Genomic DNA, 19,355 nt, shown 5'->3' on the forward strand with positions numbered 1-19,355 from the left:
CTATTACAGCTATGTATACCTTACCCAGCCAGTTTCTCCTCGATATTTCCAAGCCATCCAGCCCACATCCCTGTTCATGGGGCACCATTGACAGCTTCAGTGTTCTATTTCTGACCTTGTCCAAAGGAAGCAAGGGGAGGGCCTGTGGGACTGTGTTATAAAGTGTGCAATAGTGTACAGTCATGGCCTAGGCCTTCATATTGCCCGCCACTCAGTCACTTATTCAGAGCAACTTCCAGCCCTGCAAGTTCCATTCATGGTACGTTCCCTATATAGCTGCACCATTTAAAAATCTTCTGTGCTATATTTTTACTGTAGCTTTTCTATGCTTAGATATATTTAGATACACAGATACCAGTGTGTCACAATTGCCTACAGTACTCAGTACAGTAACGTGCTGTACAGGTTTATAACCTAGGAGCAACAGGCTACATTATAGAGCGTAGGTGTGTAGTAGGCTATGCCATCTTCTCAGAATGCATCTCTATCATTATATGACACATAACTATATTCTTTTATCATGCGACTTAATTTTCTATGCATTTCTCAGGCAGTTCCTGGCACACTGGTGCCTCACAAATTCTAATTTTCCTTTCTGGACTCTCCACAAAGTCAGTGTGAGCAATCCTTTTATTACCCTTCCCCGTTCCCCCCAATGAGTTGCAGCTTTGCCAGTCTTGGCCTAGCTGTGCTATCCAGAGGAGTGGCTGCCTACCCAGACGTGGCAAATAGCAGAGAGAAAGCAAAAAGAGGGAGGGTTGGTGCAGAAATACTATAGAAGTAGGATCCACGGAGATCGGCATTTAATTACACGAAGAGACACAAAGAAGCAGCAGGAACTAAAAAATGGCCTTGAAGCTTTTTACCTGGGTGACTTCATGATGGTGATGGCATTTCCCAAACAGGGAACAATGGAGCAAGGGCAGATTTGACAGGGGCTGGGAAAAAAATAAAGTTTTTTTCCCCCCATCTATCTTAAATTGGAGATGCTGGTGGGGTAAACAAGTGGAGGTGTCTAGCAGAGAGCTGATATAAAAGCTGGATTTCAAGAAATGTGAGTGCTTTCAGTGCTGAGGGAGGTAACTGACGCCAAGGAAGCTGACAGGATTTGCGGGGGAACTTCACCGAAGCAGAAAAGAGGGTGATGGCTGTGGACTCCTGTCCTGTAGGAGTCAGAGATTCAGTATGTCCAAAGCGGAATTAATCCTCTTTCCACAAAACCTGTTCTCTTCCTGTTTCCTCTGGTTATGCCAACGGCACCAACCACTTTAGGCACTCTGGCTTGAAAGCTCAGTCATCCAAGTCTCCTCCCTTAATTCTTTTCACAGTAAGTTTCCACCATAGAAAATTCTGAAAATCCATAAAAACAGCAGATCCTAGACATAGTCTTTTCTAATGGAACCACTCTGTTGTGTATCATGCTGGTCATATTCCTATGCAAGTAAAGATTTAATTTTCTGTATACATGATTAGAATCATACTCTACATTTTTAAAGTAACAGTTTTATTAAAGTATAACAGCAGAAATGTACACAATCGGAAATTGATGACGTCATGTCATTAGCTATTCTCCCACAACTTCGAAAGCTCGCGGGTACTCCATCCCACAGACATACCGTAATTTAGGTAACTAACCATGGCTGTCGGGTCTCTGGCTTTTTTCTAGTCTTGTCACCTCTCCTTCCACAATGCTGCAAAGATAAACTTACCTGTATTTAACATTTCGCTGCCCATTTCCAATTTTTCCTTAGAATAAAACTCCTAGAGACTGAATTTCTGGGTTAACAGTCCTGTGCATTTTAAAAATAAACCTTTAATTTTAGAATTGTTTTAGGTTTGCAGAAATTACAAAGGCACTACAAATCATTGTTATATACACCCAGTTTCTCGTATTATTAACATCTCTAGCTGTGTAAATTGGTATGGCACATTTGTCACAATTAATGAACCAATAGTGAGATATTATTATTAACTAAAGCCCATACTGCATCCAAATTTCTTTACTTTTCACCTAATACCCTCCTTGCTGTGCTAGCATCCAATTTATGGTGCCACATTATATCAACTTGTCACGTTGCCCCAGGCACCTCTCTGCTGTGACAGTTTCTGAGACTGTCCTTGTCGTTGATGACCTTGATAATTTTGAGGAATATTGGTGAGGCATTCTGTAGAATGTTCCTCAGTTGGGGTTTGTCTGGCTTCCTTCTTATGGTCAGAGTGGGGCCGTGGGTGTGGGCAGGAAAGAGATAAAGTACCGCTCTCATCACACCTAGCCCACGTTCTGTCAACATGATTTAGCACTGCAGATGCTAACCTTGATCACCTGGCTGAGGTTGCGTTTCTCTAGTCTCTCTACTACAAAGTCACTAATTCCCACACTTTATGTACTCCTTGGCGTTACTATGCACAGCCCACCTTTCAGGAATTGGCAGTTGTGCTTCACGGTGGGGAGTCTACATAAACTGTTTGGAATTCTTCTGCACTAGAGAGTTAACTGTTCCTCCCCTTCATTAATTTACTCGTATCACTATTCACATCATTACCTAGTGTCTGTGTGTACTCCTAGATACTTCTTTTATTCTTTAGCTATAATTCAGTGGTACCTAGCTTGTTTTGTTGCTCAAGGCATGTGTATTTTTAATACCCTGAGTATTAAAACACTGCAAAGCTACCCTGCCAAAGATTGTACCAACGCAAACGGTTAAAATGAGGATCCTCTTCCCCCCAACTCCACACACACTTTATAAGAAACAAAGGTCAGTAAGAAAGGACAAGATCTAAGCTCCTCCCTACCGCCCAATTTTCTGATGAAGATAAGGCCAGGACGGGGTCATCCTCCCCAGATGGGCACCTCACCCACTGCCTTGCCCCCACCGATCGCAGCCCCTCCTTGACCCGGTGGGTACCCGAGCTTCCCCAGGGCCCCGCCCTACTTGGGGCGGAAGTAGGCGCAGCCGCTTGCCGGAAGCGCTGGACAGGGAGGGCCCTCTGGCGCAGACAGCTCCACCCTCTCCGCCACCGGCCCTCCTCTCCGGCCCAGACCGGAAATGAGGTCAGGGAGGGAAACCTCGCCGGGGAGACTCGGCCCCAAAAGCGGCGGCTGTCGGAGGTTCCTGCAACAGCTGGTGAGGGGGAGATGTGGGTCGAGAGGGTTGGGGTCCAGGGGTCCGGCGCCAGCGGAGCTCTGGGCCGTGGCTTAGCGGCCGGAGACTTCGTGTTGCCGTGGCGGCCGGCGGGAGGGGGCGAGGGTGACCGGGCCTTGTTTTTCAGGGCCCATCGCCTCTGTCCCACGGGTCGAGAGTCCGGCAATCTGGTGGGGACAGTCACCTCCTCTTCTCTCTGGCTCTTTTGGGCTGGCGACAGCGCGAGGGCTTGGTGTCCAGAGCTGTGATCGCTGTAGTCCTGGGCGGGGGTGGGGGGGGTGGGGGCGTGGGCGCTGGGGAGTCCTTGGAAACACGCCCCTCCTTGTCCCACACGTGGCCCCTTTGCGACACCTGATCTCGGAGGGAGCTCAGTCGCCAAGTCTTGCTTTATAGCAGTTTCTGTCCTGGTGGGACTGACCCCTTGGCCCTGGTGAGCACGAACGAGAAGTCCTCCTGCCTTTCTCGCTTTCTCGGCCCCCAACCATGTCTTCCCTTCCGACCCCGCGTCTGCCTTCTTAATTCTGCCAGTTTCCCCTTCCTCCTTTGCGTAAACCAGACAACCTTTCCTCTTCCCGAGTGCTTGCCTGGCCCCAGGGGTCCTCTTGCACTGTGCCCCCGAGGCTGGAGGTGTGGGGGTCCCGGGGTTCTTCTGTCACTTACTTTGCGAATTACGGTCTTGGAGGCAGGAAAAGGTTCTGCACAAGGAGCTGTCTGGTAACTTAGTTCCATGTTAAAGTTTGTACAGTTCTGCCAGAGTTTTTGCAGCAGTAGTTCTTCGTTTGGGAAATAGGTTTAGACTATTTTGGTCTTAGGGACAGTTGTCTCCCAAACCCCAGTCGGGGCGTTTTAAACTACTTCTTATTTTCTAAAGGAAACTAGTCATTTGTGTGTGTGTTTGTGTGGCTTTTGACACTTAGAGAAGTTTTGTTTGGTTGGTAATTTGGGGACTTGATGTCTCCATTGCGCCCACCGATGTGGCAGATAAGCCAGTGGACTGTTTCGTGCCTTTGAGTTCCTTGGCACTGGGGCAGCATGAAAATAGGTTGTGGAAGTCCTTAGCAGAATGTAAACTGCGTGAATGGAAATCCGGTCAGAGGGTGGCACCACTCAGAGATTTAAACTGTAATTATGGTCTTGAAATACTTTGGTCTTAACAAGGGCTAGAGAAAAAGGGCTAACTTAATATGTGTTTAATAGTTATTGTACAAATTATATTAGATGTTTCCTTTTAAAAGGGCATTTTGAAAATTGGTCTTTACTACTTTCATCCATTTGAAGGTTTGCCTCCGGAGTGACCCCTGGAGTATGAAGGTTTGACAGGAGTGAATAGAAAAGGAGGAACGCAGTTAGCTGGGAATGTTAAGGCCTCCACCCACGCCTGTCACTGCAGCCTCGGTCACGCCCTGTTTCCGTGTGATCGCCCAGCACAAAAGCACAGAGTTGGCAAGATCGCTTATTTTCTGAAGGGTGGGACAAGAGTTTAAAAGTTGCTAGTTATTAAAAAATATATGCTGTACTCTTACAAGGTTCTTTCCCTGGTAGCTTCCAGGTGGTAGCTGGGGGCAGAGTGGGTGTAAGCTTCATCTGTTTTTTTTTTTTTTCCATTCAGAGGACAGATTCTTGGGTCACTGAGACTGCAAACAGTTTTCCTTAAAGTGCGTCACTGAAGTTGTCTTTCTGCTCCCTTCCACAAGCATTCTTATCAATGACCTTAGACCGCAAAGCAGTCCTTCAGCCGTGGTTTTGAAGTTGTGTGTTTTTCTGCTCCTGTCTGATGAGACATTTTCTTTTCTTTTTCTTTTTTTTTTTTGGATGATATCATCAGGTAATTTAGTGCCAGGTTTAACTGGGGAAAGTGGTGGGGAGGGAGAATTTATTCCCCTGAGTTTGCTTGTCTATGTTAATATCCCAGTTGTCATCTGGTGAGTGAGTTCTGTGCTTAAAAACATGTTGGCTTTAGGCATTTAACAAGGGCCACACACTATTTTCAGTGGCCAGAGTGAGCACAGATGGTAGGATTGTAAGTGTGGCCAGATGAAAGGTGACTGTTTTCTTTAGATACGGTAGACTCCGCAGTGCTGTGATATATTTTGTCACATTGTTCTAAAACAACAGAACCTATTCAGGCTCTCTCTCTCTTTTTTTGAACTTCCTTTTGGCAGATGTGGCCTCATGGATGAGCTGGTACATGACTTAGCCTCAGCCTTGGAGCAGACATCTGAACAGAGTAAGCTGGGCGAGCTGTGGGAAGAGATGGCCTTGAGCCCTCGGCAGCAGAGGCGGCAACTTCGCAAACGGAGGGGCCGGAAGCGCCGTTCAGACTTCACTCACCTGGCAGAGCACACCTGTTGCTACAGCGAGGCCTCTGAGTCCAGTCTGGATGAGGCCATCAAGGACTGTCGAGAAATGGCCCCAGTCACCAATTTTAGTGACTCTGATGACACCGTTGTAGCCAAGCAGCACCCAGGTCTCAACACCATTGTTAAGAGTAAGCAACATTCTTGGCACGAATCTGACTCTTTTACTGAAAACGCGCCTTGCCGACCGCTCAGGCGCCGGCGGAAGGTGAAGCGAGTGACATCAGAGGTGGCTGCCAGCCTTCAGCAGAAGCTCAAGGTATCAGATTGGAGCTACGAGAGAGGGTGTAGGTTCAAGTCTGCGAAGAAGCAGCGTCTGTCACGCTGGAAGGAGAACACTCCCTGGACCTCGTCAGGCCACGGATTGTGTGAATCAGCAGAAAATAGGACTTTCCTAAGCAAAACAGGAAGGAAAGAAAGGATGGAGTGTGAAGCAGATGAGCAAAAACAGGGCTCTGATGAGAACATGTCAGAATGGTGAGCTTTCTCTTAAACTTGATCAGAGAATTTCCTGATTAATTTGACCCAAAGTGCAAATCCACAGTCTTGATGAAATGAGCTTCCTTTCAAACCAGCCACTGTGATGTTCACTTTGTAGCTCTCCTTTAACCAATCCGCTAGTGTTCAGTTTTAAAAGAACATTCATGATTTTATTTAATTCATGGAAACACAGTTGTTTCTGAAAATCGTTTAAAACTTGTGTTCCAAAACTTGTACGTAACCAGAATTTTATTTTAAAAAGTGTGCTGCTGTTTATGCCATACATTTCATACATAGGTATTATTCTTTAGAACCACAGTCTCAGCAGAAGCTGGTGTGTGTGTGTGTGTGTGTGTGTAATAAATGAGGTGCCAGGCCCATGGAGTTTGTAAATATTCCTGGTACTACCTTTATCCATTAAGAATCATGGCTTTAGATACCTTTGGGCCATAATTCTGTTTTCTACTGCTTAGAGTTTGACTGTATTGAGTTTATTTTTTATGGCTGTGACATTCAAGTGGTCTGAATACATGGTAGGCTTTGAAACTAACAATGCCGAAGCCTATTAGTCTTATGTCCAATGTCATTGAGCCAGAAAAATTTGTCTGTAATAGTTGCATGTTTATAATGTCATTGTGGATTTTATTTTATTTTTATTTTTTTAAAAGATTTTATTCATTTATTTTTAGAGAGGGAAGGGAGGGAGATAGAGAGAGAGAGAGAAATGTCAAGCTGCGGTTGCTGGGAGTTATAGCCTGCAACCCAGGCATGTGCCCTGGCTGGGAATCGAACCAGTGACACTTTGGTTCGCAGCCCGTGCTTAATCCACTGAGCTACGCCAGCCAGGGCTGGATTTTATTTTTTACATTTCAGATAGTCCTAGGAACACTGAAACTCCCCAGATTGATTATTTAATATTAATATTAATATCAACAATAATAATAATGTATGATTTCTGTTTCCCAATGGGGGTGCTGTTGGTGTTTTAGATGGGCAGTGCTTTGTGGTGAGACACCGTTCCGTGCCTTGCTGGTGTTTGGGATTTCTACATTTTCCCCACCCCTTCTTCATAGTATCAAACCAGATGGCTCCGTAGGTGTTCCCTGGGTGGGTTGAGTGACTGAGAGCCATTGTATTGTATTAATGATAACATTAGTTAGCATTTACGAGCACTGTATGCCAGGTACTGTACTGTTGTACAGAGCATACACTCTCACGTAATGTTCACTCCCCCACTGTCTTGTGGTACTGTTGGGTACTGTTTGTATTTTATAGAAGAGGCAGTGGAGGTCGGCAGCGGTGGGATAGTTGCCCAAAGCTGCAGAACTGGAAATCACACCTGGACCCTGGAGCTCATGCGTAACCACCGAGTTTCCCGCCCTTTGACTTAGCTTTTTTCCTTGGCTCTGTTACTCTCAGCTTCCACTGTGGGGTGTATGACCTTTCTTAGGGCTTTGCTTCTAAAGTTTGTCAGAAAAGAAAAAGCCAAGCCTTGGGAACTCGGAGGTGAGGCTGTGTCAGTAACAGGAAAAGCTTCGTAGGTCCGTGTGCCTGTACCTTTCACGAGTGGTTTTTAATCTAGCTGCACAACTCGGTAGGCTTATAATTTGGTTTTTAATTTTCCTCTAATGTATACTCCAAGGCCTAGTTATCCAATTTACATGTATAATTTTGGATTATAGAGATTTTTTTCCTTCCCTGGTTGGTGTGGCTCAGTGGATTGAGCGCCAGCCTGCAAACTGAAAGGTTGCTGGTTCTATTCCTGGTCAGGGCACATGCCTGGGTTGTGGGCCAGGTCCCCAGCTAGGATATGCAAGAGGCAACTGGTTGATGCTTCTGTCCATCTCTCCCACTTTCCCTTCTCTCTAAAAGTAAATAAAAATAAAATGTTTTAAGAAAAGATTTTTTCCCCTCATCATGCTATTTTTAATTAAACAAGAAATACTTAGTCAACTGGTAGCCTTTCACGATGTTGAAACCCTCAACTGAGGTGGTCAAGTTTGTTTTAATATTGAGCATACATACCAGATAGGAATCTTAACTGTTGAGAATGGTGATTTTAAAGATAGTGTTTTGGGATGATAGCTTGTGTATATTTCTTCCCAAGGATTTCTTGTTAAACTCTGACACAATTGTGTGTGTGAGAGCGACTGCTGACTTGTCTCCTATAAGGTAACAGCCCACGTATGGTTCCAGATGTAGAGCCTGTCACCTAGCATGAGGCACTTTGGTCTTCCTAGTCCCTTCTTACCCGATCTGTTGCACATTACAGTCAGGTTGTGGTAATACACATTCTAGTTATCTGAGAGCCTGGATAAATTGAAGTAGGCAGCGATTCTTACGAATTTCTTACTCTTCCCAAATTGAGAAGACCTTGTTTCTCCTTTATCTCCCTGGTCTGACTTCAGAGGTTTTTTTTTTTTAAAGATTTTATTTATTTTATTATGTTTAGAGAGAGGAAGGGAGGGAGAGAGAGAGAGGGAGAGAAACATCAATGTGTGGTTGCCTCTTGCGTGCCTCTGACTGGGGACCTGGCCCGAAACCCAGACATGTGCCCTGACTGGGAACTCTTTGTTGCACCTGCCAGCACTCAGTCCACCCAGCCACACCAGCCAGGGCCAGAGCTTCTGCAGTAATGTGGATGCCAAAGTCCTTGCAGCTGGCTAGGAGAATATAGTGGGTAGAGTAGTAGCAGAAATAGAAAAAGACAAATTCTTCAGAATCTGAATATTTAGGAGTCTTAAATCTGTCTTGATTATGATGATTCATATGTAGTTATAAACAGAAGTGCTTTCTGTTTTTCCCCCTAAACCTATTCTATGGGAAAGAGGGGTGATTCTTACTTATTCTTTGATTGCACATTACGTTCAGCCTCTCAATAGTGAGGTGGACCTGAAAATCTTCTACCCTCAATTATTATTATTTTTAAAGATTTTATTTATTTATTTTTAGAGAGAGGGGAAAGGAGGGAGAAAGAGAGGGTAAAAAACATCAATGTGTGGTTGCCTCATACCCCCGCCCCCTATGGGTACCTGACCCACAAGCCAGGCATGTGCCTTGACTGGGAATTGAACCAGTGACCCTTTGATTCACAGGCTGGCAGTCAGTCCACTGAGCTATACCAGTCAGGGCTACTACCCTCAATTATTAAGTACACCTTATAAACAGGAGTAGCATGAGATTGTGTTTAAGTAGATTATAGTGTATGATTTGGATATTATACTGTCTTGGTGAGTTGATTCTGTTAAAATTATCTTAGTTTTTCTGCATTGGAAGAACTGCTTCTAAGAATACTCTTGGTTACTCTTTTCATAAATTTGCTTGGATGGACCAGTTTATTCATAGATCAAAGTGTAGAACTTGACTTTTCATCAGTGGTATTGAGGGTTATCAGAGTGTATACGATCCAACTTATAAAATTAGGAGGATGAATTGATCATTTAGCATAGCCTGGTCAGTGCACAGAGAGAGTTCCTATGAAAAGCATGTATTAGGTGCTTTAGGTTTGAAAATGTATGTCTCAATTAGAGAGCTTTATTTCTAATTTCCTTAAATTCACTCTAACTAAACATGGAGTCTCTTTAAGTGTAACCAATAATTCTTTTTGCTTTTTCTCTGTTCTTCAGTTCTACTCCAACCAATTCCTTGAGTTCTGAGGAACTAAGATTGATTATGATATAACAGTGTTCTTATGCCTGCAGAAAGATCAATTATTATTTTAATAGTTTCCTGTGCATGTGTGTTCCATTCTAAAATGAGACAACTCTTTTGTCAAGTTACTTTCTACTGATCTTTATTCAGATTGCCTATATAGCAGTTATTAATTAGGTGATTCATAGCCAAATTTTGCTCTCTTCCTCCACTAACCTATCATTCGCTTGTTCTCTTTGCATATGGTTTAGCTTCTTTCCTTTCATAAGTGAAGGTTTGGTGATGGCCTGAGGTTGCAGTCAAGAGCCTTCCTGGGGTGATGTATTAGAGGCTGATTTTTACAGGAAAGAAAATATTCCTTCTCTTGGAAGGCAAGTGACAGAGATAGAGTGCTGAACCTTCCCCCTCCTTCTGCAGCCCGAGCTGACCTTCTGCGGCCCCTTGGTGCCTCTTGTTTTCTTATTTTTATAGAAAATCAATATCCCTTCTGACACAAACAATAGCTCAGAAGCAAGAATAAATGGCAGAAAGCTGAGATCTCTGTCTATCACCTCTCACTTTAACTCCCCCAAACTCTTTAATTATGAGCTGGCCTTGCTCCAGGTGTTTGCAACGGTGAAATTGCTAAATGAGGACCATTTTAACCAAAGATTGGGTGATCAATAACATTCTATAGCAGTAGCTTGTTGGATCAATAGCATTCATTATTTCATGGTTAAGGTAAGTAGCCTCCTTTGCAAGTGGAGGTCATTAATCAGGGGTTACTGGAGCCGTGGAAAAGAATATATGTGGTAGGTCGAGGATATTTTGTTTTCTGTTCTGTAAATAGGGGTGTTGACCAGCAGTATTTTTACCATTGTTACAAACGATACTCCTGCATTTCAGAGTGTTGAATAGATGGCATAGTGTGCTTATGTAGATTTAGTCAAATTGTGCTAGTACATCGTTAGGAACAACGGCAAAAAGACAACTTGGGAGGTGGATTTGGTACTACTGTATTTGAGCATCTGTCTATTGGAAGAAATGTCTTCCTCTTGAAAAATGCTAGGATATTCTGTGTGGCTCCAGTGGAGGGAACTAATGGCACGTAGATGGTAAATAGAGAGTTAAGTGTTACCTCAGTATAAAATACAACATTCCAAAAATTAGAACTCTGAAAATGAAGTGAATTGTTTCACTGGGTAATGAATGAGTTCTAGGTCACTGGTGCGATTCAAGCCTGGTCTTGGTGACCACTTACTGTGTTACGGTAAAGTCAGACAGTTTGAACTGAATGACTTCTGAAGTCCCTGCCACCACGGAGTTTCTATCATTCTTTTTAGTTACAACCTCCCTCCCATCACTGAACTTCATTTTTTAATCAAGCACCTGATAAGCAGCCTCCACTGCTCACTAAAGTACTTACGAAGGCATAAAACACTGCACTCTCATGTCACCAGAAACTAGGACTGACAGCTGGCCTGCTGCCAAGATTCCCCCACAGTCCAAGGAGGGTAGAACTGCGCTGAGAGTGCAGTTGGAAGCCCCGCTCCGCAGTGCTGAGCCCGCCCTGCAGGTGGACACGAGGCCCTGCATCTTTCTCTGTAGTCAGCCCTGGGGTCAGAAATGGGGGGGGGGGGGCACTTCGATCAGAAAATTGAGCAGCTGCAGTCTGAGCCGGAGTGGTGTTTTATCCTTTACTTCCCAAACATCATCTTTCAGTGTCTGTTTGGAGGCTGCAGTTCCCTGAATACTCTTGGATGGGGGGTCTTACTGTTTCTCCGTGTTTATTTGTGTTTGAGGTAGGAGAAGGCAGTCGCAGCATACTGAGTCCTAGGAAATAGTCTCTAAAAATAAAGTTGCATGGACAGGGAAGGAAAAAGCACTCATAGTAGAGCATTCCAAAAATTGTATTGTTTTACATATCTTCATTTATTGCAGACTCCGAAAACGGGGTCCGAATCAGGCAGTGAGGTTTAGAAGATCCTGTCTCAGTCCAACGCAGCTTTATGCGACAAAAGCCTGCCACGGACGCTGGGAGCTAGGCCTGGGGTCTGCAGTCTTCTTGGCCAGCCGTAGATGTGAGAAGAGCACGGTGCTGCCATATCCAAGGGGGACAGAACGGGGTTGGAGGTAGTTTACAAACTCTTTCTGCTGGCAAAGACCAGGTTCTAGGGAAACCAGTTCTCAACAAGCGGTCTTTCAACAACGTGTGCAGAATAGAGAAAAGAGAACTTGCATCCTGAAAGTTCAGAGGAACAACACATCTTTGAAAATGACTGCCATTGGACACCAGGAGAACATTTTAGAAAACCTTCATTAGGATGCAGGAGGTGTAACCACTTTGGAACAGGAGCAGTAAGTCGTAAGGACAGAAAGGTGCCTGTTTGAAAACCCATGTGTATGGGAGGAAAATTTGTAGGAAATTTGAAATGTAATTTGAAATGTAAAAATGAAGGACCGTTCATCCTGCTGGGCAGTGAGCTGATGATGTGGGAACTCAGCAGCCCTGCCAGAACGCAGAGAGGAGCTGGAAATGAGAGGGAAGGCCATAGGTCTGCGGGGCAGAGAGTAGAGCCCCGGTCAGTGAGCATGTACATATTCCCAAGGAAGAACCCGAAGCATTGGATTAGAAGAATGGTTTAAAAAACAGAACTAAAAAGAAAAAGTGTTCTGTGGGGGGGCTCCACTCGCCGGGTCCCCTCTGGCCACCACGGATGAGAATAAGTCTACCAAGACATGAGCTGCTTGGGGAGGAAAGGTGGCTGATCTCTCAAAGGGGAAGGGCCAAGAGCCTGTTCCTCAATGGGCTTTTATTGGGTTCGTTTGCACAAGAATTCAGGTAAAGCTCATTAATCATTGTTAGGCAGTAAGGATCAAACAATAGATAATACACAAAGAACTCTAAGGGCCTATTTGAGTCAGGGTCAGATAGCTAAAGGGCCACAAAACTTTGAGGAACAAACTCACTTCTTGCTTGGACCCTTATCATTTAATTGAGAGCATTCTAAACAAAGGTTTCACAGGATTTTATTCATTCTTTCTTAGGCCTGATTGCCCTAGGGAACCTGCCCTTTCCCACACAGGGCAGCACGGCCCTCTGGCATTGTTTCAGGCTAAAATGAGGCAGGGGAAGTAAGGCAACCAAGAGATTAGGAGACTTCTTAAAGACAGAATGAGGACTCTGACTATGTCAAAGCTGAGGGGCGAGGGTCCATCACCCCCTTTTGCTATAGCCCCCGAACTCCTTCCCTGGGGGTTCCCTGTGATCATGCCTGTCTTAGATCATTCCTCCCTCGAGGAATCTTACCTGTCATTATCTAACCGATCAAGCATTGGGGGCCAGGCAGGGTGAAGAAAAAGGAGCAGATGCGGTGCTCTGGCCAGGGAGATAAGCTTTGTCTCTTCAGTGGCTTCTGGTCTGGAGGTCACTCACTCAGCCTTAGCTCAGGGGGTGAGGGTTGGGGGGTGGGGGGGGGGTTACAGCTTCTGAAACCAGGCAGGGTGGTTCCCAACAGTGTTCCTTAAAAACAATTAAGTATAAAGATTAAAAGGGACAACTAATGAAAAATATACCTGTACCTACATATCTCCTGGCAATATTTTTCCATCTGAATGAAACTAAAAAGACTGAACTTCCTTCATTATTCAGTCTCATAATTTATTATGGGAATGATTTCACAGTTGATGTGAGATATTTCTATGAAAAACTCACTCAGTCATGTTTACTTTCAGTCTCAGAAGTCTGATTACGCATGGTTACAAATGTACCACCTTGACCCGGGAAAAGGACGGGGAAAAATTGAGCAGAGGTGTCTTTGGGCAGTGGATCTAGGAGTGACATTTTTTCTTTCTGTTTTACTGAAGGCTGAGACAATTTAAGATTTTTATTAAATATATCATTATTTAATAAAGAAATTAAAACAAAAGCTTATTTTATAGCATGTTGTAAGCCATAAGACCATCCAGCTTATTTATTTAATTCATTTCATCTTTCTTGTATTTTTTTCTATTACCATTTAGTCCCCTTATATTCCCCTCCCCCAGCAGTCACCACACAGTTGTCCATGTCCATGAGTCCTTCTTCCTTTTTTCTCAATCCGTCCACCCCCTAGCCTCTCCCAACTGTCATCTGCTCTCCATCTATGAGTTTGTTCCCATTTTCCTTGTTAGTTCAGCTTGTTCACTGGATTCCACATAGGAGTGAATCATACGGTATTGGTCTTGTCTCTGACTGGCTTATTTCACTTAGCATAATGTTCTCCAGGTCCGTCCATACTGTCGCAAAAGGTAAGATTTCATTTTTATGGCCAGGTAGTATTCTATTGTGTAAATGTCCCATAGTTATTTTATCCACTCATCTACTTACTGATGGACACTTGGGCTACTTCCATATCTTGGTGATTGTAAGTAACATTGCAATGAACATAGGGGTGCTTATGTTCTTCCAAATTAGTGTTTTGGGTTCCTTTGTATATATCCCCCAAAGTGGGATAGCTGGGTCAAAAGACAGATCCATTGTTAGTTTTTTGAGGAGATTCAATAGTTTTCCACAGTGGCTGCACGTAGTTTGTATTCCCACCAACAGTGCAAAAGAGTCCCCCTTTCTCCACAGTCTCCCCAGCACTTGTTTGTTGATTTACTAACAATAGCCATTCTGACCTGCTTGTTTCTTTTAAGATTAGGTGTAAGAGATACCCCTTATTCAAGTTACTTGGCTAGTCTTAAATGAATGAGGAATCCAGGTGGTCACTTACTAATACCAACTTCTGATTATAGGTGATAAACTTACTTTGTACTTCCCTGTTGTAATTGAGACAGGCGTAAAATATTCTCATTCAGTTCTAAATTTACGGTCTCCTGTAGTTAGGAATATGAAAGAACTAGCAGATTCTCAGGTGGGAGGATGAGCTTTGTTTTTCTCTCAACTGTGGGAATTTAGAGAGATTTGTCTTATCGACACTAGAAGCTTCTCATTAAGGCTAGAAGGTAGGGAATTATTTTCAAAAAAAGAATTCATAAAGATGCTATGTTATTGCTGCAGAAAAAAATGCCCTAAAGCATAGCAACAAACACGTACATTCTTATAGTTCCTGAAGTCAGGAATCAGGGAGCAGTGTAGTGGGCTGGTCCTGGTTCAGAAGCGCATACTGTTGCAGTCAAATTGTTGGCTGAGGCCGAAGTTTTGTCAAGACCTGACTAGGACTGAAGGATCCCCTTCCAAGTTCACTCACAGGGTTGTTGGCAGATCTCATTCCTTACAGGCTGTTGACCAGGAGTCTGAGGTTCTTTCCACATGGGCTTCTCTGTAAGGCTCTTAATGGGGGGAGAGATGGGGCGAGGGAGAGGGAGAGACAGAATCTCCAGAGTGCCTGGATAGAAGCCACCGTTGTCTTAAGCCTGTTCTCAGAAGTGATATACCTATTACTTCTGCCTGTGGTTGGTTACACAGACCAACCAGGGTGTGAAATACCAGGAAGCAGGCTGTCTGGGAGTTTGGTTATCAGAGATGGCCACTGGTCATCTGAATTTTTTTCCTAACTTAGTGTGAGGCTAAATTCAGGAATAGTTCAGACTAGCATTTCCCCAGAACTTATTAGGAGAAGGTTTTTACTTCCATTTCAGAGCATGTGCATTCAGGAACTATAAGGGCAAATAGATATATATCCCTAAGAATGTATTTTATTGTGTTTTAAGTAAGTACACTGAAAATAAATGTTTATTTTTTAAACTCAAAATAGGGCATGAAGGGGGAGAGCTTTTTTCCGAGTGAGTACAGAATGAATTTTCTTGGTGTTCAGCACATATGACCTGTTTTTGGCTGATAAGCAGTAGTCAGAGCACAACTAAGACTCCAGCTGTGTCTGAATGCTTTAAGTAGCAAAAAGCAAGGGAGTGCTTTACTTAGTTCAGTTAGTCACTTCAAATTTTCAGGAGAATGAGAATGAGAAGTGGTGCAATTCAAAAGAAACTTAGAGGGTTGACTTCAGTAAGTGAGGTGAATCTCTCTGTGCACCAGCCATGTTTTAGTGGCCATTCAGGGCTGCTGCTTGTTCCCTGTGCAGTGCTGGTGGGTGCTCACCTCTCTAAGCCTCATTCTTTTATCTGTAACAGGAGGTTGACAAAGTAACTTCAGAGGGTTGGGGTAGAACAAATGTAATAATGAATATAAGGCACTTAGTACTTCACGTGGCCTATAGTAGAACTGAATAAATGGCTTTACTGGTGTCAATAATTAATAGTAACCTTCTATGTTAATAATTTCCCTGATAAGCTCAATTCAAATGCCAAATCTTTTCTTGAGATACTTGTGGTTTAGATATTGTTGAGGGTAGTGTCTCTTTCCCTCTTGGATGAAACCCAGTGCAGGAAAAATACTAGATTTCAACTTCCAGCTAAGATGGTGGCATTGGCAGACATGTCTTGCCTCTTTGCACAACCGAGTCAAAATTACAACTAAAATATAGAACAACCATCACTCAGAACCATCAGCAATCAAGTTGAATGGAAGTCTGACAACTGTGGAATTAAAGAAACCACATCCATCCAGACTGAGCTGGCATGCTCAGTTGGAATTCCATCTCAGATGGAATCTGAGATTCCATCAGCCTGGCTAACACTGTTTGTTCTGCCTTAGGGATCCCCAGAGACTCTATCCCACCCAACTTATGGGCTCACCCAAGCAGCTTTTCCATACGAATGGCTGGTCTTGGCTCATGCTTTCCAACTTCCTAAATCCTCTCACACAAGCAAAGCTGGCCTCAGTGAGCCCCACACCTGGTACTAGGAGCAGCCAGCCTAGATGAACAGATTGGTTTTGCCTGGGAATCTCCAAGTCCAGCACAAGTAGCAACTGTCTCAGATTGCTTTACAGCTTCTGCAGGGTGGCCCCAGGGAGAATATAGGTGAGGGCCAACCTTGACCTGCACCACCTGGAAAACCCCAGGACCAGCATACCCAGTGGAGAACTACAGACCACATCGGAGCACCAGCACCCTGCCCCTGCACAGCTGATCCTCCATGGAGGGCAGAGGTTGGTGGCCAATGGTCACAGCTAGTCCTTGCAACTGACTGGCCTGGGTAAATTCTTCCCATTGATCTGCCAACAGCAACCAAGGCTCAACTACAAGAGGAGGGTGTACTCAGCCCACACGAAGGGTCTACCTCGAGTACCCAACTTAGGTGACAGAGGAGGCTGTGCTGCTGGACCCTATAGGACACCTACTACACTAGGCCACGCTATCAAAAAGCAGCTGCACCTAATACATAAAAACAAACACAGGGAGGCTGCCAAAACGAGGAGACAAAGAAACATGGCCCAAATGAAAGAATAGATCAAAACTCCAGAAAAAGAGCTAAATGAAATGGAGATAAGCAATCATCAGATACAGAATTAAAAACACTCTAGGAAATTAGTGAAGACCTCAACAGCATAGAAAAGATGCAGTCAGAACTGAAGGATACACTAGTTGATATAAAGAACAGTTTACAGGGAAACAGCAGTAGAGTGCATAAAGCTGAAAATCAAATCCATTAGGTGGGACATCAGGAAGCAAAAAACAACCAATCAGAACAATAAGAAGAAAAAGGAATCCACAAAAATGAGGATAGTATAAGCAGCATCTGGGACAACTTCAAGAGGTCCAATATTTGCATCATATGGGTGCAAGAAGGAGAAGATAAAGATCAAGAAATTGGAAATCTATTTGAAAAAAGAATGACAGAAAGCTTCCCTAATTTGGTGAAGGAAATGGACATGCAAATCCAGGAAGCACAGGAAGTCCCAAACAAGATAGATGCAAAGAGGCCCACTCCAAGACCCATCATAATTTAAGTGCCAAAGGTTAAAGATAAAGAGAGAATCTTAAAAGCATCAAGAGAAAGGCGGAGAGTTACTTACAAGGGAGCTCCCATAAGACTGTCAGCTGATTTCTCAAAAGAAACTTTGAAGGCTAGAAGGGATTGGCAAACATTCAAAGCCATGAAAAGCAGGGACCTACAGTCAACATTGCTCTACCCAGCAGAGCCATCATTTAGAATGGAAGGGCAGATAAAGAGCTTCCCAGACAAGAGGAAACTAAAGGAGTTTACCATCACCAAACCATTATTATATGAAATGTTAAAGGACCTTATTTAAGTAAAGAAGATCAAAACTATGAGCAATAAAATGGTAAAAAATACAAATCTATCAACAATTGAATCTAAAATACAAACTAAGCAAACAGAACCGAAACAGAATCATGGATATGGAGAGTGTTTTCATGGTTGCCAGATTGGCGGGGGTGTGGGAGAATGGGTGATTGGCGAGGGGATTAAGAAGTACAAATAGTTACAGAATAGCCATGGGCATGGAAAGTACAGCACAGGAAATGGAGTAGGCCAAAGAACGTATGTGCATGACCCGTGGATCTGAACAATGGTGGGCAGTTGCCTAAGGGAGTGGGGGCTGCTAGGTGGAGGGAATATAAAGGGGGGAAAGCCAGGACAACTTGTAATAGCATAATCAATAAAATATAATATGAAAACTAGATTTCATAGGCTACATTTTATTTTTTCATTTAAAATGAAAATAGATTTAAGACCCATGGAATTTTTTTAAATTGAGGTATTATTGAGAGTCCCCATAGAATTTAGATCACTATTTTAATAAGAATGCCAGTGAGGAAATTACTGTTATTAGCTCCTAGAATAAAAAATATTTGGGCACATACAAGAATCAGTACTCCAGAAGTAGCTTTCTAATCTTTTCATCCTTTTCCTTTGTATAATGCTCTAGTGTTCCTTCACAAAGTGGGTTCACTTGCCTCATATTGTCACATCCTCAGAACAGTCCGTCCGCATTTGATATGCGGGGAAATAGTGTCGGAGAGGTAAAGTGACCTACTACAAAGGCAAAGCAAGGGGCAGTGACAGAGCCGATTTGAATGGGTTCATCCCATTCCGTAACATTTACTGGACGCCTGTTATGTGCCAGGTGCTGTGCTAGGTACTGGGGATGTTGGAATGAGCAAGGTGCTTCCTTTCCAGCCTGGATCTCCCTCTATGTGGCTATAGGAGGGTCTCTCTCTGCTGTGGCTGTAGGGTTTTTTTTCTGCTTGGATTAGGCAGAGAAGGGGGGCCTGTACAACTCTGAGTCATTTCAGTTCTAGTTTGCCTGAAGAGCCAGCTGCCTTCTCGTGGTTCCTGGGACCTGGAGACCTCAGAGGGTCTGAGGCCCTCCCCAGCCCCGGGAAGGGCGTGACACCTCTGTCCCTGAAGGCTGGCTCACTCCAGCAAAGTGCACAGGCTCCTCTCTGCGTGGTCTCCCTTAACATGACACCTCTCCATCCCTCCGCTCTGTTCACTACTAACTCTAGGTGAGGGTTCTTTGGCACTTCTGACCCTCCGGGCCAGATAGTTCTCCGTGGTGAGGGCTGTTCTGTGCGTTGCAGGGTGTTTACAGGGTCTGGGGCCTCTACTCAAGAGGTACTTGTAGCACACCAACGTCCTCTTCCCCCCAAGTCCTGACAAAAGTGGTTCCAGACATGGCCAAAGGACCCCCGGGGTTTGTGCTGGTCAAAGCCGCCTCCAGCTGAGAACCGCTGCTCTAGAAGTTTCTGGTACTGAGACTGGCGTTTTACTTCATTGACCCTGCTTTTTCCAACAAGCATGAGTTTCAAAATACAGAACTTTGTGAGACCAAATTATTGATCCTATAGAAAAAAAAGTACTGTAGTGTAAAAACTAAGAGTTTTTGCGAATTTGA

General features: G+C 44.0%; 1 protein-coding gene across 4 annotated transcripts in view; it reads left to right on the top strand.

Annotated features, from left to right (window-relative positions):
* Nucleotides 1-2,967: 2,967 nt before the first annotated feature.
* GPATCH2L (G-patch domain containing 2 like) overlaps nucleotides 2,968-19,355 on the top strand; it is a 56,933-nt gene continuing 40,545 nt past the window's right edge. For 3 of the 4 annotated variants that reach the window (XM_036012518.1, XM_028507714.2, XM_036012516.1), the window contains exons 1-2: nucleotides 3,017-3,125; nucleotides 5,306-5,977. In XM_036012518.1, the coding sequence (XP_035868411.1) occupies nucleotides 5,316-5,977 (662 nt within the window). In that variant the 5' untranslated portion in view covers nucleotides 3,017-3,125; nucleotides 5,306-5,315. Of the gene's footprint in view, nucleotides 3,126-5,305; nucleotides 5,978-19,355 lie in introns of all 4 variants that reach the window. The other variant, XM_028507713.2, reaches the window with a different exon arrangement.

This window comes from Phyllostomus discolor, chromosome 1 (genome assembly GCF_004126475.2).
Source record: "Phyllostomus discolor isolate MPI-MPIP mPhyDis1 chromosome 1, mPhyDis1.pri.v3, whole genome shotgun sequence".
In the NCBI taxonomy this organism is placed as follows: Eukaryota; Metazoa; Chordata; class Mammalia; order Chiroptera; family Phyllostomidae; genus Phyllostomus; species Phyllostomus discolor.